The 25,131-nt window shown below is 36.0% G+C and overlaps 1 protein-coding gene across 4 annotated transcripts in view; it reads left to right on the plus strand.

The window, feature by feature from the left end:
• Positions 1-25,131, plus strand: part of SESTD1 (SEC14 and spectrin domain containing 1) — a 139,788-nt gene that overhangs the window by 77,193 nt on the left and 37,464 nt on the right. For all 4 annotated transcript variants that reach the window (XM_070475940.1, XM_020903883.2, XM_070475941.1 and 1 more), the window contains 4 exons: positions 12,421-12,534; positions 13,699-13,796; positions 18,241-18,296; positions 21,202-21,413. In XM_070475940.1, the coding sequence (XP_070332041.1) occupies positions 12,421-12,534; positions 13,699-13,796; positions 18,241-18,296; positions 21,202-21,413 (480 nt within the window). The remainder of the gene's footprint in view (positions 1-12,420; positions 12,535-13,698; positions 13,797-18,240; positions 18,297-21,201; positions 21,414-25,131) is intronic.

Genomic DNA, 25,131 nt, shown 5'->3' on the forward strand with positions numbered 1-25,131 from the left:
CCTTTTCTCCACCTTCTCTCCATCATTTATTGTTTGTAGATTTTTTGATGACGGCCATTCTGACTGATTTCAGAGAAGGCACTGGCAACCCACTCCAACACTCTTGCCTGGAAAATCCCATGGACAGAGGAGCCTGGTAGGCTGCTGTCCATGGGGTGCGAAGAGCTGGACATGACTGAGCGATTCACTTTCACTTTTCACTTTCATGCATTGGAGAAGGAAATGGCAACCCACTCCACTGTTCTTGCCTGGAGAATCCCAGGGACGGGGGAGCCTGGTGGGCTGCCGTCTGTGGGGTTGCACAGAGTTGGCCATGACTGAAGTGACTTAGCAACAGCAGTAACAGCATTTTGACTGGTGTGAGGTGATACCTCACTGTTTTGGTTTGCATTTCTCTAATAATTAGTGGTGTTGAACACATTTTCATGTGTTTGCTGTCTGCCCATTTTTATTTTTTTTATTTATTTTTTAAATTTATTTTTATTAGTTGGAGGCTAATTACTTTACAATATTGTAGTGGGTTTTGCCATACATTGACATGAATCAGCCATGGAGTTACATGTATTCCCCATCCCGATCCTCCCTCTCTACCCAATCCCTCTGGGTCTTCCCAGTGCACTAGCCCTGATCACCCTGTCTCATGCATCCAACCTGGGCTGGTGATCTGTTTCACCCTAGATAATATACATATTTCGATGCTCTTCTCTCAAAAACATCCCATCCTCGCCTTCTCCCACAGAGTCCAAAAGTCTGTTCTGTACATCTGTGTCTCTTTTTCTGTTTTGCATATAGGGTTATCATTACCATCTTTCTAAATTCCATATATATGTGTTAGTATGCTGTAATGTCCTTTATCTTTCTGGCTTACTTCACTCTGTATAATGGGCTCCAGTTTCATCCATCTCATTAGAACTGATTCAGATGAATTTTTTTAATGGCTGAGTAATATTCCATGGTGTATATGTACCACAGCTTCCTTATCCATTCGTCTGCTGATGGGCATCTGGGTTGCTTCCATGTCCTGGCTATTATAAACAGTGCTGCGATGAACATTGGGGTGCACGTGTCTCTTTCAGATCTGGTTTCCTTGGTGTGTATGCCCAGAAGTGGGATTACTGGGTCATATGGCAGTTCTATTTCCAGCTTTTTAAGAAATCTCCACACTGTTCTCCATAGCGGCTATACTAGTTTGCATTACCACCAACAGTGTAAGAGGGTTCCCTTTTCTCCACACCCTCTCCAGCATTTATTGCTTGTAGACTTTTGGATAGCAGCCATCTTGACTGGCGTGTAATGGTACCTCATTGTGGTTTTGATTTGCATTTCTCTGATGATGAGTGATGTTGAGCATCGTTTCATGTGTTTGTTAGCCATCTGTATGTCTTCTTTGGAGAAATGTCTGTTTAGTACTTTGGCCCATTTTTTGATTGGGTCATTTATTTTTCTGGAATTGAGCTGCAGGAGTTGCTTATATATTTTTGAGATTAATCCTTTGTCTGTTGCTTCATTTGCTATTATTTTCTCCCACTCTGAAATCTGTCTTTTCACCTTGCTTATAGTTTCCTTTGTTGTGCAAAAGCTGTTAAGTTTCATTAGGTCCCATTTGTTTATTTTTGCTTTTATTTCCATTACTCTGGGAGGTGGGTCATAGAGGATCCTGCTGTGATTTATGTCAGAGAGTGTTTTGCCTATGTTCTCCTCTAGGAGTTTTATAGTTTCTGGTCTTACATTTAGATCTTTAATCCATTTTGAGTTTATTATTGTGTATGGTGTTAGAAAATGTTCTAGTTTCATTCTTTTTACAAGTGGTTGACCAGTTTTCCCAGCACCACTTGTTAAAGAGGTTGTCTTTTTTCCATTGTATATCCTTGCCTCCTTTGTCAAAGATAAGGTGTCCATAGGTTCATGGATTTATCTCTGGGATTTCTATTCTGTTCCATTGATCTACATTTCTGTCTTTGTGACAGTACCATACTGTCTTGATGACTGTGGCTTTGTAGTATAGTCTGAAGTCAGGCAGGTTGATTCCTCCAGTTCCATTCTTCTTTCTCAAGATTACTTTGGCTATTCAATGTTTTTTGTATTTCCATACAAATTGTGAAATTATTTGTTCTAGTTCTGTGAAAAATACAGTTGGTAGCTTGATAGGGATTGCATTGAATCTATAGATAGCTTTGGGTACTATCGTCATTTTGACAATATCGATTCTTCCAATCCATGAACACGGTATATTTCTCCATATGTTTGTGTCCTCTTTGATTTCTCTCATCAATGTTTTATAGTTTTCTATGTATAGGTCTTTTGTTTCTTTAGGTAGATATACTCCTAAGTATTTTATTCTTTTTGTTGCAATGGTGAATGGTATTGTTTCCTTAATTTCTCTTTCTGTTTTCTCATTATTAGTGTATAGGAATGCAAGGGATTTCTGTGTGTTAATTTTATATCCTGCAACTTTACTATATACGTTGATTAGCTCTAGTAATTTTTGGTAGAGTCTTTAGGGTTTTCTATGTAGAGGATCATGTCATCTGCAGATAGCAAGAGTTTCACTTCTTCTTTTCCTATCTGGATTCCTTTTACTTCTTTTTCTGCTCTGATTGCTGTGGCCAAAACTTCCAAAACTATGTTGAATAGTAGTGGTGAGAGTGGGCACCATTGTCTTGTTCCTGATTTCAGGGGAAATGCTTTCAATTTTTCACCATTGAGGGTAATGCTTGCTGTGGGTTTGTCATATATAGCTTCTATTATGTTGAGGTATGTTCCTTCTATTCCTGCTTTCTGGAGAGTTTTAATCATAAATGGGTGTTGAATTTTCTCAAAGGCTTTCTCTGCATCTATTGAAATAATCATATGGTTTTTATCTTTCAGTTTGTTAATGTGGTGTATTACACTGATTGAGTTGCAGATATTAAAGAATCCTTGCATTCCTGGGATAAAGCCCACTTGGTCATGGTGTATGATTTTTTAATGTTGTTGGATTCTGTTTGCTAGAATTTTGTGAAGGATTTTTGCATCTATGTTCATCAGTGATATTGGCCTGTAGTTTTCTTTTTTTGTGGCATCTTTGTCTGGTTTTGGAATTAGGGTGATGGTGGCCTCATAGAATGAGTCTGGAAGTTTACCTTCTGCAATTTTCTGGAAGAGTTTGAGTAAGATAAGTGTTAGCTCTTCTCTAAATTTTTGGTAGAATTCAGCTGTGAAGCCATCTGGTCCTGGGCTTTTGTTTGCTGGAAGATTTCTGATTACAGTTTCGATTTCCTTGCTTGTGATGGGTTTGTTAAGATCTTCTATTTCTTCCTGGTTCAGTTTTGGAAAGTTATACTTCTCTAAGAACTTGTCCATTTCTTCCAAGTTGTCCATTTTATTGGCATAGAGCTGCTGGTAGTAGTCGCTTATGATCCTTTGTATTTCAGTGTTGTCTGTTGTGATCTCTCCATTTTCACTTCTAATTTTGTTAATTTGGTTCTTCTCCCTTTGTTTCTTAATGAGTCTTGCTAATGGTTTGTCAATTTTGTTTATTTTTTCAAAAAACCAGCTTTTAGCTTTGTTGATTTTTGCTATGGTCTCTTTAGTTTCTTTTGCATTTATTTCTGCCCTAATTTTTAAGATTTCTTTCCTTCTACTAACCCTGGAGTTCTTCATTTCTTCCTTTTCTAGTTCCTTTAGGTGTAGAGTTAGGTTATTTATTTGACTTTTTTCTTGTTTCTTGAGGTAAGCCTGTAATGCTATGAACCTTCCCCTTAGCACTGCTTTTACAGTGTCCCATAGGTTTTGGGTTGTTGTGTTTTCATTTTCATTCATTTCTATGTAGATTTTTATTTCTTCTATGATTTGCTGGTTATTCAGAAGCATGTTATTTAGCCTCCATATGTTTGAATTTTTAACAATTTTTTTCCTGTAATTGAGATCTAATCTTACTGTACTGTGGTCAGAAAAGATGACTGGAATGATTTCAATTTTTTGAATTTACCAAGACTAGATTTATGGCCCAGGATGTGATCTATTCTGGAGAAGGTTCCGTGTGCACTTGAGAAAAAGGTGAAATTGATTGTTTTGGGGTGAAATGTCCTATAGATATCAATTAGGTCTAGCTGGTCCATTGTGTCATTTAAAGTTTGTGTTTCCTTGTTCATTTTCTGTTTAGTTGATCTATCCATAGTTGTGAGTGGGGTATTAAAGTCTCCCACTATTATTGTGTTACTATTAATTTCCTCTTTCATATTCATTATCATTTGCCTTACCTATTGCGGTGCTCCTATGTTGGGTGCATATATATTTATAATTGTTATATCTTCTTCTTGGATTGATCCTTTGATCATTATGTAGTGTTCTTCTTTGTCTCTTTTCACAGCATTTATTTGAAAGTCTATTTTATCTGATATGAGTATTGCGACTCCTGCTTTCTTTTGTTCTCCATTTGCGTGAAATATTTTTTTCCAGCCCTTCACTTTTAGTCTGCACGTGTCCCTTGTTTTGAGGTGGGTCTCTTGTAGACAGCATATATAGGGGGTCTTGCTTTTGTATCCATTCAGCCAGCCTTTGTCTTTTGGTTGGGGCATTCAACCCATTTACATTTAAGGTAATTATTGATAGGTATGATCCTGTTGCCATTTCCTTTGTTGTTTTGGGTTCACATTTATACCACCTTTTTGTGTTTCCTGTCTAGAGAAAATCCTTTAGCATTTGTTGAAGAACTGGTTTGGTAGTGCTGAATTCTCTCAGCTTTTGCTTGTCTGTAAAGCTTTTGAATTCTCCTTCATATCTGAATGAGACCCTTGCTGGGTACAGTAATCTAGGTTGTAGGTTATTCTCTTTCATTACTTTAAGTATGTCCTGACATTCCCTTCTGGCCTGGAGGGTTTCTATTGATAGATCAGCTGTTATCCTTATGGGAATCCCTTTGTGTGTTATTTGTTGTTTCTCCCTTGCTGCTTTTAATATTTGTTCTTTGTGTTTGATCTTTGTTAATTTGATTAATATGTGTCTTGTGGTGTTTCGCCTTGGGTTTATCCTGTTTGGGACTCTCTGGGTTTCTTGGACTTGGGTGGCTATTTCCTTCCCCATTTTAGGGAAGTTTTCAGCTATTATCTCCTCGAGTATCTTCTCATGGCCTTTCTTTTTGTCTTCTTCTTCTGGGACTCCTATGATTCGAATGTTGGGGCGTTTCATATTGTCCCAGAAGTCCCTGAGGTTGTCCTCATTTCTTTGATTCTTTTTTCTTTTTTCCTCTCTGCTTCATTTATTTCTACCATTTTATCTTCTACCTCACTTATCCTATCTTTTGTCTCCATTATTCTACTCTTGGTTCCCTCCAGAGTGTTTTTGATCTCATTTATTGCATTATTTATTTTTAATTGACTCTTTTTTATTTCTTCTAGGTCTTTATTAGACATTTCTTGCATCTTCTCAATCTTTGTCTCCAGGCTATTTATCTGTAACTCCATTTTGTTTTCAAGATTTTGGATCATTTTTTCTTATCATTATTCTAAATTCTTTTTCAGGTAGATTCCCTATCTCCTCCTCTTTTGTTTGACTTGGTGGGCATTTTTCATGTTCCTTTACCTGTTGGGTATTTCTCTGCCTTTTCATCTTGTTTAGATTGCTGTGTCTGGAGTGGGCTTTCTGTATTCTGGAGGTCTGTGGTTCCTTTTTATTGCAGAGGTTTCACCCAGTGGGTGGGGTTGGACAAGTGGCTTGTCAAGGTTTCCTGGTTAGGGAAGCTTGTGTCGGTGTTCTGGTGTGTGGAACTGGATTTCTTCTCTCTGGAGTGCAATGGAGTGCCCAGTAATGAGTTTTGAGATGGGTCTCTGTGTTATGTGTGACTTTGGGCATCCTGTAAGTTGACGCTCAGGGCTATGTTCCTGCGTTGCTGGAGAATTTGCGTGGTATGTCTTGCTCTGAAACTTATTGGCTCTTGGGTGGTGGTTGGTTTTGGTGTAGGTATGGAGGCTTTTGGATGGTCTCTTATTATTTAATGTTCCATGGAGTCAGGAGTTTTCTGGTGTTCTCAGGTTTTGTGCTTAAGTCTCCTGCCTCTGGATTTCAGTTTTATTCTTCCAGTAGTCTCAAGACTTCTCCAACTATACAGCACTGATAATAAAAGTTCTAGGTTAATGGTGAAAAGATTCTCTGCCGTGAGGGACACCCAGAGAGTTTCACAGAGTTACATGAAGAAGAGGAGAGGGAGGAGGGAGATAGAGAAGAGCAGGAGGAGGAAAGGGGGCACTTGAGGAGAGAGACACATCTATGCAGTTGTCTGTTCCCAGAATGTTCTCCGTAACCCAGACACCCACAAAGAGTCACAGAATTGGATTGGGAAGAGAAGGGGAAAGGAGGAAATAGAGGTGTTCTGAGGTAGAAAATGGAGAGTCAAAAGTGGGAGAGAGCAATCAACACACTCCTGAATAGAAATGGGAACTGAATATTGGATTCTTAAATGTCCAAAATTTATATCACATACTGAAAAACAAAGATTAAATATCTAGAGTAGAGGTTAGACTCTTAAAAATACAATATTAAAAACAAAAACAAATAATTTTAGAAATATATATGAAGTTTAGTTTAAAAATAGGGCTTCTCTCTCTTTTTTTTTTTGCAAGGTTATAGTGAAATGAAAATGAAATGAAGGAGTAGTAGAGGAGTAATAGAGGACTTTAAAAGAAAGTAAGAGAAAAAGAAAAAGAAAAGAGAAAAACAAGAAAAAAATTTTTTTCTTAATTAAAAAATCATAAAAATATATGAAAATGAAAGTTAAGGAGTAGTGGGGGAGTAATAGGGAATTTTAAAAGAAAATAAAAGAAAAAGTAAAAAAGAAAAGGAAAAAAATTTTTTAATTAAAAAAAAAAAAAGGTAAAAATATATGTAGGAATTTCTCTGGAGCTGTTGCGGTCAGTGTGGGTTCGGTTCAGTTTCAGATAGCTCCTCGTTCCAGTTTACACTTCTTGATATCTATAGGCCCCCTCCGGTGTAGTTGGTGTTACCTACAGGGATTTTAATCTGTTTCACCGGTCCTTTCTGAAGCGGTTCCCTTTGTTTATTTGGCTTCTGTTTGCCTGTCTCTTCAGTGTCTAATTTCCGCCCTGACACAGGCGGTCGGAGGTGGTCTCTTTTTCAGGTTCGCTAGTTCCGTCGCCCTGCGGGGAGGAAGGGGCGCTGCTTTCCCCTCTATGCTGCTCAGGCTCCCGGCTACTCTATACGGAGCGTGCCCTGCGCTGCGCGCGGTTCCAGCCCTCGGGTGTTCCACAGAAGCGCGGACTCGGCTGCGCCTGTGTTTTGTGCCTTCCCCGGCCTGAGCAGCTGAGGCAGCCAGGAGCTTGATGTGTCTGCCCATTTTTAAATTGAGCGTTTGTTTTTTGCTGTTGAGTTGTGAGTTCTTTATCCGTTTTTGGATATTAGCTCCTTACCAGATACATGATTTCCAAGTACTGTCTTCCATTGAGTTTGTTGCCTTTTCATTTTGTTGATGGTTCCTTTTGCTGTGCAGAAGCTTTTTAGTATGATATAGTCCTACTTATTTATTTTTACTTTTATTGCTTTTACTTTTGGTGTACATTAAAAGAAAGAAATGCCAAGACCTCTGTCAAGGAGCTTACAGCCTGAATTTTCTTCTGGGAGTTTTAAGGTTCCAGATCTTACACTCAAATCTTTGAGCTATTTGAGTTAACTGAAGCTTAATTGACTTCAGCTTAATTGAGTTTAAAATCTTTCTAATATTATCAGTTGACTAGTTAGATGGAAATCTATCAATCATTTGGAAATCTATCAGTCATTTAAATTTATTACTAAGCTGGAAATTATAAATGATATAGTGGGTTAACTTAAAAGAAACACTTGTCAATAACAGAAACCATACAATTCACTGCTAGTTTTTATATATAAATAAGGAGCATAAGAATGGTAATAATCCTCAAAATTTGACTCAGAGCAATTACCCTGATGAATAACTTGTACTCACTTCACCAAAATTATTATTTCTTTATCATAATGTCTTTAGTACTCTAAAAATTATGGTAAAAAAGATAGTATATAATGTGATTAGATCAAATTTGGATCTTCATTATGGGGACTGAAAGACTTTCTACACAAAGAGTTATCTACCAGGCTAGGCTTACAAACCTGTACTCATATAATTGCTTAAAAGGAAATATAAAAAACTATAAAAGTAAACCAACTGAATATTTTTTGTGTGTGTTTAAAAGTAAAATTTCAAAGATCAGGTTATAAAAATAATTTTCCCCGTCTGTTTGTGATGGCATAATACCACTTTTCATCCTAATTTATATGTAATTTTGTCCAACATGAAAGTAGATAATTTTAAAGATGATTTACGATTCATTCTGTGTCTTACATAACTATTTTAAAATTAAAGATTATGAATTCCATTTGTAGATGAGAAAAGTCAAAATTGGTCTTTTTACTTTGGTATATGTTAAGATAGTATTATGAAGTTCACTTTGATGCAGTATTTTATAATAGTAATATTTTAATGAATTCCCTTTTTAAACTTAAACTCATTGCATATTATTTCTAAATTATATTCTGGACAAAGCAATAAAATTGCTGTAGAATGATAGAAGATTTTTGTAACTGGGAAGTGCCGCTTCAGAGTGATACAGTGGGTTATTTTCTGGAATATTCCACTCCTCTGAAAATGGTATTAAGTATTTTTTGAAAAATGAAATGTCAGATTCATGGTCCCATCTTCTCCACAAGTAGACATTGTTGATTTTTAAGAAGATTTGCTTTTGAGCTAGCAAAATGGGTCTTTTTATTAATTAACCATTTTAGAGTAGATGAAAATGTCAAAAGATATGGAAGTTTTATAGTAAATAATAAAGAACTGATGATAGTATGTTTAAATCAATGTTCTAATACTATTATGCACTTGTATCTTTTTGTGTGTTAATCATTCAGTTGTGTCTGACTTTTTTGTGACCCCATGGCCTATCAACCCGCCAGGCTCCTCTGTCCATGGGATTATCCAGGCAGGAATACTGGAGTGGGTAGCCTTCCCTTCTCTTTCCTGACTCGGGCTGAACCCACGTCTCCTGCATTGCAATTGCATTCTTTACTATCTGAGCTGCTGGGAAAGTCTGTGTCTTTTTGTGTCTTTTGTACTTTGTATTAGAATTTTCAGCAGTTGTGTCATTATTTCTCTGTTTTCATATTTAGAATCTTAGGGTAAAAAGAGGTCACACATAATACATGTGACCTCAATATGTTTTGAACTCTTATTTTCTAGTTTTCTTTTTAATTTTGGTGATGATTGCCTTGGAGGACTGAATTTTTATTTAATTATTCTTATTTTCCTCTTTGCCAGGTAATAAAACATGTCCCATAAGATAAAATGACTCCCTGATTTGCATTGTTTTATATTTTAACTTTTGTGCAGGTTTGGCGTATTAGTGATTTCTTTAAGAACTAAAAGAAAAGGGAATATAGGAAATTTTCCTAGTATAAATTTTTGTAATTTAAGAAGCTGCAATGAATGGTTTGAGAGAAAATAACCTAGCGTGGGAATCCAAATTTGTTTTACCACATTGACTTGGAAATGTGTTAGTTTTTTTTTTTTTTTTTTAATATATAGATTATTTACTTTCTAATCTGTTTCTATAATTTACTAATGTCCAGAAATCTTTCTCTAAACAATTTCCTTTAAAATTAGGGTTAGGGTTAGAATTAGCATTCTAATTTCACTTCAGACCTAAAGCCTCACTTCACTGTGCTCAGCTCTGAAAAATGTAGTATCATATTTTTGCTTGTGTATTTGAAATTATGTTTGTGAAATCACATTCCTCTGTGATGGTTGCTGTCGCTTAGAGTTCAGTTTGCTGTCTGTTAAAAGGTGATTTGTCCTCTTGGAAGCAGTTGTCGGTATAGTTCATATGTTGCATTCTGGCAAGTGGTGTCATTTTCCAAAGGCAGTTGAAAACAACACCAGCTGTATGCTGAGAGAAAGGGTCTCCTTCCTCCATAGGATGCCACTCCTGACTCCCTTGAAAAGATGATTCTTAGATACAACCATTTTCATACAGTAAGATTCTTTCCTAGTGTTGCAGACTTGTCCTAAAATGTTTCCCTCGTTTTTTTTGAAACATATATTATGCAATAAAATAGAAACAGTTATGGCTGTTTTGCCAGCCTCCTCTGCACTTTCTCCTCACTCTCACCATCTCAATAAAAAGATTATTGCAGCGGAAATGAAGATGTTTCACCACGGTAGATAGTTGTCTAAATTGTTAATTTGAAGTGATGGTGGTTTTGAGTCAGATCACCTGACTAAACTGTTGTTGTTTTTTCCTTGACTTTGTTTAGCTTTGAGATGCCTTTGCTGTTGATGCAATTTGGTATAGCTACATAGCAGATGGATTGTTTTCACTTTGAACAGCCATCAATGAATTTTATAAGAATATGGATTCTATAAACATTTTTGTAGTGGTGGAGAAAATTTGTTTTATGTAGATTTCCATAATTACATGTTCCTTTGTTTATATTTGTTTTGCATAAATAAAAATATCATAATAGCAGTAATCTTAGCCAACTACTTAAAAAATTATATTTAGTAAGAGATAGTATATTCTCAAATGTATTTTACATCATGAAAGAAAGTGAATCTGTACTAATAATATTTAAGTTGATTTTTAGGAAAAACAAGAAATATTCAGAACTTATAAATTTGCAGAAAATAACTGAATTTTCCCTTTGGCTTTTGTTGTTGTTAATTGCCAAGTCGTGTCCTACTCTTTGCCACACCGTGGACTGTAGCCTGCTAGGCTCCTCTTTCCATGGGATTTCCCAGACAAGAATATTGGAGTGGGTTGCTATTTCCTTCTCCAGGGAATCTTCCTGACCCATGGGTCAAACCCGTATCTCCTACATCAGCAGGGTGTGCTTTACCACTCAGCCACCAAGGAAGTCCCTCCCTTTGGCTTATTAAACTTGAAATCTGTTGCTAATGAACTTTAAGGTATTTAGGAACTGCAAAGGATCTTAATGTATTTAGGTGTATATAGTGAGATTAACCAGAGTGGATAGAAGATGACAACTGCTGTCTTCACTGGGCAAGATAGGTTATTTATTAGAGAAAATGGCCCAAATTAAATGTATAGGATGACAACTCATTAGAATTGTGACCTCTTAGAGCTTAAAGAGACATCACAGATAATTTAATGCAGCTGCTTCCTTTGGCACATGGATAAGCCTGGAGTGAATTCCTTTAAGTTATCTTCTACAAGTCAGTGAATTTGTGGCAGAGCTAGGACAGAAACCTGGAATAATTGGCTCCTGGCTTAGTATCCTTCTAGTTATCATGTAATAATGTTTAACCTAGGAAAGGGACTTGAAATCATTTGGGATATTCTGGTAAAGCTTTTGGCCCTTTGTGCTACCATGACCAAAGAGAAGACAGTTAGATTTAGTTACAGTATTTTCAGTAAAGGTTTTAGAAATAAACTGGAAAAGTTTAATCTACTTCATTTTATAAAAATGTGCAAAACTCTCTGGAATATTATAGAAGTAACCTATGGCTGACTCATGTTGGGTTTGACAGAAAGCAACACAATTCTGTAAAGCAATTATCCTTCAATAAAAAATAAATTTAAAAACAAAAAAAACCCACCTCATTTACTTTGTAGAAGCATCTTCTTCATCCATATATTCCCAGCTCTAGAACTTCTAATAAATATACTTCTAATAAATAAATGCAGTGTCCACTATGGAGAAGGAAATGGCAACCCACTCCAGTATTCTTGCCTAGAAAATCCCATGGACGGAGGAGCCTGGCAGGCTACAGTCCATGGGGTCACAGAGTCAAACACAAAACAGTGAATGTTGAACAAATGAATAACATATCATTAAAATGTTAAGTTATAAGGGATATATGATAGCAATTTGTCAGGAGATATGTTTTCACTGTTTGAATATTGTGCCAAATAAGGGAAGATTGAGGGCAGGAGGAGAAGGGGCGACAGAGGATGTAGGATGAGATGGTTGGATGGCATCACCGACTCAATGGACATGAGTTTGAGCAAACTCTGGGAGATAGTGAAGGACAGGGAAGCGTGGTGTGAGGCAGTTCATGGGGTCACAAAGAGTCGGACACAACTTGGTGACTGAACAACAACTAAAGGGATTGATTTTTATACTGAGAAATTACTCATATTGATAAGATTTTTGAAAATATTTAATCTGCTAGTCTCTTTTTTTAAAATGAGATTTTAGAAATGGATTATGGTAGCTCCTTTCTTAACAGGTATTGACAGTTTATTTAATTGCTTTTAAATGCTGTTGTATTATTAAATATTTATACAATATTTAATCATGTTGGAAACAATATTGGATATTACCTCCTCATCACTTTTCTTGACATTAATAGTGGCTTATTAAGTGGTTTTTTCTTTTGTTTTTTTTTTACCTTTATAGGTTATTTTAGTATCTGCCAATAAATTGACTCGTTATATAGAACCATGCCAGTTAACGGAAGATTTTGGTGGGAGTCTCACCTATGATCACATGGATTGGTTAAATAAGAGGCTGGTTGGTATATTACAATGAGATAACATGTTATTACATATAAATAAGACATATTTTGATAGCTATTTCATTTTAATCCACTAAAATGTAGATTGTTTTCCATTGTACAAAACCAAAGAAATATAACATGTACCACATGATAGCGTTATGCTTGAAAGCAGGTACTCTGGAGACAGACTTATAAGTGTTAACTATTACTGTTGTCATTAGTAGCAGTATTAAAGTTGTAAATCTTTTGAGTTGAATCATAGTAGCATAATTTCCTGAGAGATAATCTAGTTGATACACTGTTTTCAGAGAAATATTTAGACATCAATTTGAGTTGAAAAGCAAGGTTAAGATATTTATTTCTTGGGAAAAAAAAAAGATATTTATTTCTGAAAATGTATCTTCTTTCTCAGGACAGACTTTGGAAATCTGCTATTCTGTACACAAATACATTATTGTTTAATTGAACAGCTGGGGACTAAAGGAACAAATTTAAGTTAACTCAGTTTAGATTATATGCTAATGTTTTGGAGAACAATGAGTTAATGGATATATCAGAATGGATAACCAGTTCTTTTTTCACCGTATTTTGAATAATGATATTAGACAAATAAGTGTCTATTTTGTTATACACAGACTTGCCCAAATCCCTTTTTAGAAATATTTTAAGAAATCATGTTAGGATTATAACTATTTTATTCTTCTGCTATATGCTTGTATGTAAAACATTTAAACTATTACATACAATCAGAATGATTAATAGAATAACATAAAGAAATATTCTTTTAACTGGAATTAGAGGCTTAGAACTGGTCTAAATAATGTTCATATAGTGAAAAGGATTGTTGGTGCAGATGTTTCTTAAGGAAACAGGAATAAATATAAACTGATCTGATTGAGGAATAAAATAATTTCTTAGTGTATTTAAATTATAAAAATCCCTTATCCATTAAGACTACTCACTGTTTTAGGAAGCAGTTTTGTCTTCTTAGTTGCAAGAAGCAGGTGGTTTTTGTCTTTTACACTGCTGGGCTCTGGTGATTGACTTGTGGACTCAGATACCCAAAGCTGGAACCAGAATCCCACCTGGCTAATTATGTTGCTCTTTGTTGGAAATCCTTCTGTTCATATCAACTTTTAAGGTCATTCTTAATATGTTAATAAAATCTCATACTGTAGGTTTTTGAGAAGTTTACAAAGGAATCTACATCATTATTAGATGAACTTGCATTGATTAACAATGGAAGTGATAAAGGAAATCAGCAAGAGAAAGAAAGGTAAGTGGCTTGTTGTTCAGTCACTAAGCTTTTGTTTTGTTTGTTTGTTTTTTAGTCACTGAGTCTTGTCTGACTCTTTGTGACCCCATGAACTGCAGCGTGCCAGGCTTTCTGTCCTTCAGAATCTCCCGGGTTTGCTCAAATTCATGTCCATTGAGTCAGTGATGCCACCCAACAATCTCATCCTCTGTCGTCCCCTTCTCCTCCGGCCCTCAGTCTTTCCCAGCATCAGGGTCTTTTCCAGTGCCCTTTGCATCAGGAGGCCAAAGTATTGGAGCTTCAGCTTCAGTCCTTCCAATGAATATCCAAGGTTGATTTCCTTTAGGATTGACAGGGTTGATCTCTTTGCTGTCCAAGGGACTCTCAAGAGTCTTCTTCAGCACCACTATTCGAAAGCATCAATTCTTCGGCACTCAGCCTTCATTGTCGTCCAACTCTTACATCTGTACGTGGCTACTGGAAAAAGCATGGCTCTGACTATACGGGCCTTTGTTGGCAAAGTGATGTCTCAGCTGTTTAATACCCTGTCAAGATTTATCATAGCTTCTCTTCCAAGGAGCTAACATCTTTTAATTTCATGGCTGCAGTCACCATCTGCAGTGATTTTGGAACCCAAGAATATAAAATCCGTCACTTGTTCCCACTTTTCACTCATCTATTTGCCATGAAGTGATGGAACTGGATGCCATGAACTTAACTTTTTTGAATGTTGGGTTTTACACGAGCTTTTTCACGTTGTTCTTTCACCCTCATCAAGAGGCTCTTTAGTTCCTCTTCACTTTGTGCCATTAGAGTGGTGTCATCTGTATATCTGAGGTTATTGATATTTCTCCTGCAAGTCTTAATTCCAGCTTGTGCTTCATCCAGTCTGCATTTCATTTGATGTACTCTGCATATAAGTTAAATAAGCAGGGTGACAGTATAGAGCCTTGACATATTCTTTTCTCAGCTTTGAACCAGTCCATTGTTCCATGTCCAGTTGTAACTGTTGCTTCTTGTCCTGCATACAGGTTTCTCAGGAGATAGGTAAGGTGGTCTGGCATTCCCATCTCTTTGAGAATTTTCCACAGTTTGTTGTGATCCACATAGTCAAAGCTTTGCCATAGTCAAGGAAGCAAAAGTAAGTGTTTTTCTGGAATTGCTTGGCTTTTTCTGTTATCCAGTAGATGTTGGCAATTTGATCTCTGATTCCTCTGCCTTTTCTAAATCCAGCTTGTACATCTGGAAGCTCTTGGTTCACATATTGTTGAAGCTTAGCTTGAAGGATTTTGAGCATTACCTTGCTAGCATGTGAAATGAGCTCGATTATACGGTAGTTTGAACATTCTTTGACATTGCCTTTCTTTGGGATTGAAATGAAAACTGACCTTTTCTAGTCCTGTAGGCACTGCTGATTTTTACAAATTTTTTGACATATTGAGTGCAGCACTATACCTGTATACTCTTTTGGGATTTGAAATAGCTCAGCTAGAATTCCATCACCTCCACTAGCTTTGTTTGTAGTAATGCCTCCTAAGGCCCACTTGACTTCACATTCCAGGATGTCTGGCTTGAGATGAGTGACCAGAATATTATGGCTACCTGGGTCATTTAGACTTTTTAGTATAGTTCTCTGTATTCTTGCCACTCTTCTTAATCTCTTTTGCTTCTGTTAGGTACATACCATTTCTGTCCTTTATTGTGCCCATTTTTGCATGAAATGTTCCCTTGATATTTTCAGTTTTTTTAAAGAAAACTCTAGTCTTTCTCATTCTACTGTTTTCTTCTGTTACTTTGCACTGTTCACTAAGCAGGATTTCTTACCTCTTCTTGCTATTCTCTGGTATTCTGCATTCAGTTTGGTATATCTTTCCCTTTCTCCTTTGCCTTTCATGTCTCTTCTTTTCTTAGATATTTGTAAGATCTCTGCAGATAACCACTTTGCCTTCTTGTATTTCTTTTTTGGGGGGAAGGTTTTGGTCACCACCTTCTGTATAGTGTTACAAACCTCCATGCATAGTTCTTCAGTCACCCTGTCTGTCAGATCAAATCCCTTGAATCTATTCATGCAGTTACTTTACTTTCGCAAAGCTATAAGTTATCTGTTAAAAGATAACCTCTGTTAATGCAAGCCAAGAGAACTAAGGTAAGCACATTTCCATCAATCAAACTTAGCATACAAAAGTTATATTAAATTTATTTTTTAATTCTTGAGAATTTGATTCCGTAAAGTTTATTGATTTGAATCCAGGTTTCTTTACAAAAGAGTTTTTTGTTGAATAGAAATATATTTACTTTTTTCTGACCCTGTGTAAAATATTTTGCAAGAAATATTTTCAAGCTGAAAGACTTATCTTCCTTTTTAGAGTTTTACTTTGCTTGTAAAGAGTACAGAAAAGCTTGCAGCTTGAAATAAAATCATTATAACCTTATTTAAATACATTAGCACTTAAATGCCTATCTTGTAGAACTCCTGTGTCCTCGTAAAATATGTGATATTCATGAGTTCAGCTTGGGGAATTTATAGTGTTTTATGACACTGGATGAAGTACTTGTTCATTTGTATTATCTAACTGTAACTACCTAGATGTATCATTTTAAGAGATTTCCATTGAACTTTTCAGCCTTAACAATTTGTAGATCAATTTCTTTTCCCCAGGTGAAAAGCACTGTAGGAAGCAAATTAATCCTCAGTAATAAAGTAGCACTAGGCAGTAATTTTTCATTTGGAAATTTGAAAGGATCAACACTTACCTTGTCTGTCTCTCTTGAATCTGACCTTAAAAATACAATGAAACTTTGACAAAATGCGCTGTTACTCTGTTAATCCAGAATAGTCACAGACCAGTTCAGTGAGGTAAGGTAAGACAGCTATCAGAAGGTCATAGTTTAATGCCAAATCTTGATTTAAAACAAGTGGTTTGAATATAAGTCTAAAGTTAGAACTCATGTTTAGTAACATTCCTATCTTAGAGACCATATAAAAATGTAGATGTAAAAATTTTACATATATGTAAACATGTGAGTATGTTTATAGATATCACACACACACACATATGCTATGTAATTAAAAATATCATGCAAGTTATTTGACAAAAATTTGCCAAACCTCTTTATTTCTGAATAGTCTAACAAGTCTGGTGTTTCTCGGAAACATGTTCTTTAGGTAAGACATCCTAAGAGGGTGCTGGTAGAAAAAGATTTCATAGTCATGGAGTTTAATGCTGTCTTCTCTTTCCCTCTTTGGGAATCACTGTGAATTTTCACAGAATACAGGCTTCCCAGGTAGCACTAGTGGTGAAGAACCAGTAAAGGAGATGTGAGAGGCATGGTTTCGATCCCTGGGTTGGAAAGATCCCCTGGAGAAGGGAATGGCAACCTACTCCAGTACTCTTGCCTGAAAAATTCCATGGACGGAGGAGCCTGGCAGGCTATAGTCCATGGAGTCGAAAGAGTAGGACACAGCTGAGGCAACTTAGCACACACGCATGGGTCCTGAGAAAGTGTTGCAATAAACAAACCTGTTTAATTGCTTTCTTAAAATTTCCTGTTCTTACATGCCACTGGAACCCTGTTTTTTCCTACCTAACAGTAATCTCATTCAGTGTTTTGGGAAACACTAGGAAGCCATGGCTTGTGACTGCAGGAAGTGTCAGGTGAAATCTTGTATTTGCCAGTCTCTTCCCAAGGAACTCAAGTATTATTACATTGTCTCTTTTAAACTCCATACAACAAAACCCCTCTTGGAAATTTTCATCACTTATTTATGTCAGTTCTTAGGAAGCACCTGGGCTTTACAAGAGGGGAAGTCCTATATCAGCTGGCCAAAGTGAAAGGTATAGACCTAGACCTGTTATGGTAGCTAGGCCCCAGGCTTTGATTTGTCACATATCTTTCCTTTATCGTCTCCACTTACCATATATGTTTAAGAAAATGAAGGCCGTAGTTCAGCTGCAAGTGAAATGTGACTGATACAGGGAAGAGAGCACACTTGCTCGGGGACACACGTCCAATAGTCAGAGACTGTGTGCAGCTCTCAGGGCTTGCTGTAGCTCAGAAACTTTTGATTGGAGGATGGCTGCATGCATGTTTTTAATGTTAACGTTCTTGGGTTACTGTATAGTGACAGATTTCAGTTTAAAGCACGTATCCAGTGGAAAATAACAAAATGGATTCTTCTGATATACTTGAAATAATACTGTAATTAATAGCAATAAATTGTAGTTTCCAAGTATTGTATTTTATGATTTATCATATAGATGTTTCTTTGGCTGCTAGTGTTTAATTATCTCTAATGGGCTTCCTGATGATTAAGAGAAATTAGCCTAATAGGCCAATATACTTCAGATTTTCATACTTACATGTCCCTGTTTTGGTAAGTATATATAAAGGATTTCCTTAAGTTATATATTAATAAATAGAAATGCATGTAGTTTTAAAAAATTACTCTTTTGGTGCTTGCCAGGTCTGTGGATTTAAACTTTCTTCCATCAGTTGATCCTGAAACTGTTCTTCAGACAGGTAAGATGAGACAACGTAGTCATTACTGATAATCATAATCCATTAAACCAGCCATATATTAATAAGATAAACATGAATTGAGTACATATTATGTTGTAGAAATTCAAATTTTTCAAACTACTTTCTGGTTTAACCTAACAGTATATTAATATACTCTATATAATATTAAAAAATTATTAACTGATCAATTCTCTTGAAATACTTGAATTCCTTTATCTGTGACTTGAAGATAAAAACTTCTGTTTCATCGGGTTGCTATGAGGATTACTGAATATGGATTACATCACTAACATTGTATTTTCATATTTCATTCCCATAACAACTCCTAGAAAAACTGTCATTTTCTCTATTTGTATTTGAGGAAGCCAGGGCTTATAGATATTAAAAAACTTTCTCAAGATGAAATGATTATTAAGTTCCATCACCGTAACACTAAAAACAAGGCATGAATCCAAAGCCACTTGTGCTATACACTCATCTCTGTGAAAACATGTAGCACCTTGCACGTAGTGTGTGTGCACTTGCCCATAGCCGCCTGATTTGTATATTCCAGTCCAAATAGTAGTTTCACAAATTCTGGAACACGTTGGAATTTTTTCAAATGAAAATTCCTTAATTTTATTTATAGTGTATTTTTCTAGTAAGTAATAGGGCATAATTTTAGTCCACCTGCATAGCAGGTAATGTTTTAAGCACTTTAAGCGCACTAACTCATTTATCCTTTCCCACAGCCCAGTGAAGTAGGTACTGTTGTCATCCCAGTGTTAAAATGGGGAAACTGAGGCAATAGGATCAGTAACTTATGCAGATTACACAACTGATAATGCTAAATTTGGTGCTCGAACCAAGGCAGTTTGGTTTCTAACCATGGTCTTTGAAATCATTATATAGTGCTGCTTCTGTAGTGGAAATGATATCCACAGGGAAAACATTAAAGGTAGCAGTCATCAAAATAGGAAAAATAATATGTATTCTGAACTTAATGACTTTTATGGATATATATATAGAGAGAATCTGTGTGTGTATATATATATAGAAAGACTTTGTGTAAGTCTTTAAAACAAGTGTTTTTTCAATTATAAAGTGTGACAAAGAGTAAAGAAATTCTGAATATCGTTATTGTATACATTCAGTTTTCCTGAGTTTTTTTAGTATGATTCGGGTCTTACTTCCTGAAAGAACAAAGAAATAATTGTAATCTGAGTAACTGCATGTTTAGATGGTAAAATAGACTGTCAGTAAAAATATTACTTTAGATTAAAAATACCTAATATGATGTTTATATTTAACATTTTAAAAGTTGCTTAAGCCATTGAATTAAGAAACTTGTTACATTTGTATTTTAGAATTATCTTTATATGTCACTGAATCCTTTTTGTTTGTTATTGGCTCATAAAGCAAAGATAGAAAATATAAAAGGGAGACTTTAAAACAATCTTGGATATTTTTCAGAAGTTGGAAATACCTCTAAATCATAAGAAAAAATGTTTATATTATTTAGATTTAGGACACTTTCTTTAATAAAATTGAAGAGGAAAGAATTTAAGTTTCTGTATTTTGGGCTCCTTAGTAATAATTATATTTGTATTATCCTAGAAAAACAATTTACAGTTTATTCACTTTTAAAATTGTTGATATTATACATATAGCTTTAGATGTTGCATATTCTATAATTTTAATTTGTTTTGCATGAGTTATTTTTCTCCATGAGGTTGCTGTAATCAAAGAACATTGAATGCAATTTTTACATTAGTATAGCCCCTCATGATTCACAGTTAATATGTAGAGATTTATATAGAGATTATTTGAATATTATTTTGTACCAGTAATGAAGACTTCGTCCCTTTAATCATTCGTTACACACCAACATTTCTCTAAGGTGCTATGATTAAGGGTATGAATTAATACTGAAATCCTACAGCATATTGCTTAGTACTGTTTAGTACCATCAGACAAACATGCTAATTGATACCATCAATCTGGAAGTCCCAGATTGTAATTGTGCTCTGAAGGGAAAGAGTGTTGGATGGCACACTATCCTGAGCAGTGAATCCAATAACAAGAAGAATGTGATAGAAAGATAGTTAGATCTAGAAAATATATATGCCGCATGTATACTATATACTTACTATGTAGTATGATGTATATGTATGTATATATTTATGACACTGGTTTTCCCTGAATTACAACGTGGTTGCATCCTGATAAACCCATCATAAGTTGAAATATGTCAAAATGCATTTAATACACCTAAAGTACCAAGTGTCATAGCTTAGTCTAGCCTACCTTAAACATGTTCAGAACACTTAATTACCCTACAGTTGGGTGGAATCATCTAAAGCAAAGCCTGTTTTATAATACAGTGTTTAATATCTCATGTAATTTATTGAATAATGTACTGAAAGTGAGAGACAGAATAGTTACGCAATTATAGAATGGTTGTCAGTATACCAGTTGTTTACCCTCATGATTGTGTAGCTGACTGCAAGCTGTGGCTCACTGCTGTTGCCCAGCATCACAGAAGTATTATACTGCATGTTGCTAGCCCAGAAAAAGAAAAATTCAAAATTTGAAATATGGATTCAACTGAATGCAACATTGTAAAGTCAGAAAATTATAATTCAAACCATCACTAAGTCAAGGACTGTCTGTATATGATACAGTTATGATATAGAACGTAGTGTATAGATAAACTAAATAGTGTATATCCATATGTGCATGTATACTTGAAGTTTTCCTATTTATTTCTAAATAAATTGAAAAATTGCATTTTAGTACTTACAGACATGTTAGGTAAACATAGGCAGGTATGTTCTAAAAATAAGGGACTAAAATTGAGAAGACTGAGAAATAAGATTTGTATTTCTTTATGGGTATTAATTGTAAGTATCTTTCATTTGTAAAGGGCATGAATTGTTATCCGAATTACAGCAGCGTCGATTTAATGGGTCAGATGGAGGGGTCTCATGGTCTCCTATGGATGATGAACTCCTTGCACAGCCACAGGTTATGAAATTATTAGATTCACTGCGAGAGCAATATACCCGCTACCAGGAAGTTTGTAGGCAACGAAGTAAGCGTACACAGTTAGAAGAGATACAGCAGAAGGTGATGCAGGTAGGTGTCTGTTTGAATATCTTAAATTCTTTTTAAAATATAGGTTTTTTTTTTTGGTAATTCCTTCTTCTTACCTGATTTTACACTAAGCCAGATTTACACTGTATAGAGAACTTTAGATACGTCAAACCAGACATTCAACTATTTTTACAGTTAGTTCAGTTTAATTCAGTTCAATCACTCAGTCATGTCTGACTCTTTGCAACCCCATGGACTGTAGCGCTCCAGGCGTCCCTGTCCATCGCCACTCCCGGAGTTACTGAAACTCATGTCCAGCCAGCCATCTCATCCTCTGTCATTCTCTTCTCCTCCTGCCTTCAGTCTTTCTCATCATCAGGGTCTTTTCCAATGAGTCAGTTCTTCACATCAGGTGGCCAAAGTATTAGAATTTCAGCTTCAGCATCAGTCCTTCCAATGAATATTCAGGACTCATTTTCTTTAGGATGGACTGGTCGGATCTCATTGCAATCCAAGGGACTCTCAAGAGTCTTCTGCAACACCACAGTTCAAAAGCATCAGTTCTTTGGCACTCAGCTTTCTTCATAGTCCAACTCTCACATCCATATATGACTACTGGAAAAACCATAGCTTTGACTAGATGGACCTTTGTTGGCAAAGTAATATCTCTGCTTTTTTAATATGCTGTCTAGATTGGTCATAGTTTTTCTTCCAGGGAGCAAGCGTCTTTTAATTTCAGGACTTCATTCACTGTCTGCAGTGATTTGGGAGTCCAAAAAAATAAAAAAATAAATTAAAAAAAATAATAAAGTCCAAAAAAAGCCTGTTGCTGTTTCCACTGTTTCCCTGTCTATCTGCCATGAAGTAATGGGACCAGATGCCATGATCTTAGTTTTCTGAATGTTGAGTTTTAAGCCAGCTTTTTCACTCTCCTCTTTCACTTTCATCAAGAGGCTCTTTAGTTCTTCTTCACTTTCTGACATAAGGGTGGTTACATCTGCATATCTGAGGTTATTGATATTTCTCCTGGCAGTCTTCATTCCAGCTTGTGCTTCTTCCAGCCCAGCGTTTCTCATGATGTAATCTGCATATAAGTTAAATAAGCAGGGTGACAGTATACAGTCTTGATGTAGTCCTTTCCCTATTTGGAACCAGTCTGTTGTTCCATGTCCAGTTCTAACTGTTGCTTGCAGATTTCTCAAGAGGCAGGTCAGATGGTCTGTAATTTCCATCTCTTTAAGAATTTTCCATAGTTTGTTGTGATCCACACAGTCAAAGACTTTGGCATAGTCAGTAAAGCAGAAATAGATGTTTTTCTAGAACTCTTTTGCTTTTTCAGTGATCCAACAGATATTGGCAGTTTGATCTCTGATTCCTCTTCCTTTTCCAAATTCAGCTTGAACATCTGGAAGTTCATGGTTCCATACTGTTGAAGACTGACTTGGAGAGCTTTGAGCATCACTTTACTAGCGTGTGAGATGAGTGCAATTGTGCGGTAGTTTGAGCATTCTTTGGCATTGCCTTTCTTTGGGATTGGAATGAAAACTGACCTTTTCCAGTCCTGTGGCCACTGCTGAGTTTCCCAAATTTGCTGGCATATTGAATGCAGCACTTTCACAGCATCATCTTTTAGGATTTGAAATAGCTCAACTGGAACTCCATCACTTCCACTAGCTTTGTTCATAGTGATGCTTCCTAAGGCCCACTTGACTTCACATTCCAGGATGTCTGGCTCTGGGTTGGTGATCACACCATCATGATTATCTGGGTCATTAAGATCTTTTTTGTATAGTTCTTCTGTGTATTCTTGCCATCTCTTCTGAATATCTTCTGCTTGTGTTAGGTCCATACCATTTCTGTCCTTTATTGAGCCCATCTTTGCATGAAAAGTTCCCTTGGTATCTCTCATTTTCTTGAAGAGCTCTCTAGATTTTCCCATTCTGTTGTTTTCCTCTATTTCTTTGCACTGATCACTGAGGAACGCTTTCTTATCTCTCCTTGCTATTCTTTGGAACTCTGCATTCAAATGGGTATATCTTTCCTTTTCTCCTTTGCCTTTCACTTTTTTTCTATTCACTGCTATTTGTAAGGCCTCCTCAGACAACCTTTTGCCTTTTTACATTTCTTTTCCTTGGGGATAGTCTTGATCCCTGCCTCCTGTACAATGTCATGAACCTCCATCCATAGTTCTTCAGTCACTCTGTCTATCAGATCTAATCTGTTGAATCTATTTGTCACTTCCACTGTATAAGGTCATGTATAAGGTCATGTATAAGGTCATGGTCTAGTGGTTTTCCCCACTTTCTTCAATTTAAGTCTGAATTTGGCAATAAGGAGTTCATAGTCTGTGCCACCGTCAGCTTCTGGTCTTGTTTTTGCTGACTGTATAGAGCTTGTCCATCTTTGGCTGCAAAGAATATAAGCAATCTGATTTTGGTATTGACCGTCTGGTCAATTAGTATTGACATTTAAATTATATTATTTCTACGGTGATGTTGAACACTCAGCTTACTGTATCAGAATGAGCTTCAAAAATAATTAATTATTGGGAACATCTGTTGTGGTCTTTGTAGTCTTGTAATAAATAACATTTTATTGTTCACGATGAATTTATTTTAAATTTCTAATAACATTGCTTTTTTGTTATTAATGTGGGCATTATGAAGAGAGTTTCTGTCCTAGAAGTATGATGACATGTGATATGTTAACTGTAATATTATTTCGTTGCTTGTATGGTACTGATAGAAAACATGAAATATATTTAATACTTAGAAAGTCTTATTTTGTTTTAAAATTGACTTGTAAGTAGACTAAAAACACTAAAAATCAGTACTTAGGAAGATATTTCTGTATTTAGGCTACATTTTGTATTTTCATCTGCTGAATTATTAAGAAGTAAATCTTAAATTTTTTACTTTGAAAATCCAGATTAGAAGTGTCCTGGTGTTTTTAATATAGATTCATTCATTAGATAAGAATTTGTTAAGTGTTTATTATATAAAACATTGTGCTTTTTCTGAAGGATATAAATTTGCGTTTTGCTACACTAGGCTTAAGAGGGGAGAAAGTGTTAGGTGTCCCAAGGGAATGACTGCAGTGCTGTGGGCATTCATAGGTTGGATCATTCCTCTGCTGGAAGGTGATCTGGTAAGACTTAGCGGAAAAAGGCAGTGTGTGAGCTTATCCCCAAGAATGGGTAGCATCTAGCATCTTTAGGTTTTAAAGGAGAATTGGCATCCTGGGGAGGAGAAAGGATCGGATTAGTAAATAATAACAGCCTTAAGTCCCAGGATCTACTGAAGAAAAAGGCAGCCACAGGTACCAGGAAGTGTTTGGCCCATAATCATGAAGCATGGTCCCTGAGCATTGAGCTGAATCCCTGTTCCTCCATGTATTTGCTGTGTGATCCTGGTCATGTTTTTACCACCTGAACCTCAATTTCACTTCCTTCTTTCTTTTTCCCCTTCCTCTCTTTCTTTCTCTTCTTTCTTTCTTTCACATATAAAAAGGGGATAATAGGACCTCTTTTGAAAGGTTTGTTGAAAGAACCCAGCACTCAGCTAATGGTGCCTATTTTATTTATTCGCAGTGAACTAGTTTCTAGTCTAGAATTCTGGTTCAGCTGTTGGAAAACCTGTTCTGTGAAGGGCCACATGGTAAATGTGTACGCTCTTCGGTTCATACAGCTTTCTTGCAGCTTGGCTGTTTACCTGCTGTTGTGATGCACAGTCACCATGCAAACACACGTGTTTGCCTGTGC

Source organism: Odocoileus virginianus, chromosome 13, assembly GCF_023699985.2.
Source record: "Odocoileus virginianus isolate 20LAN1187 ecotype Illinois chromosome 13, Ovbor_1.2, whole genome shotgun sequence".
NCBI classification, from domain to species: Eukaryota; Metazoa; Chordata; class Mammalia; order Artiodactyla; family Cervidae; genus Odocoileus; species Odocoileus virginianus.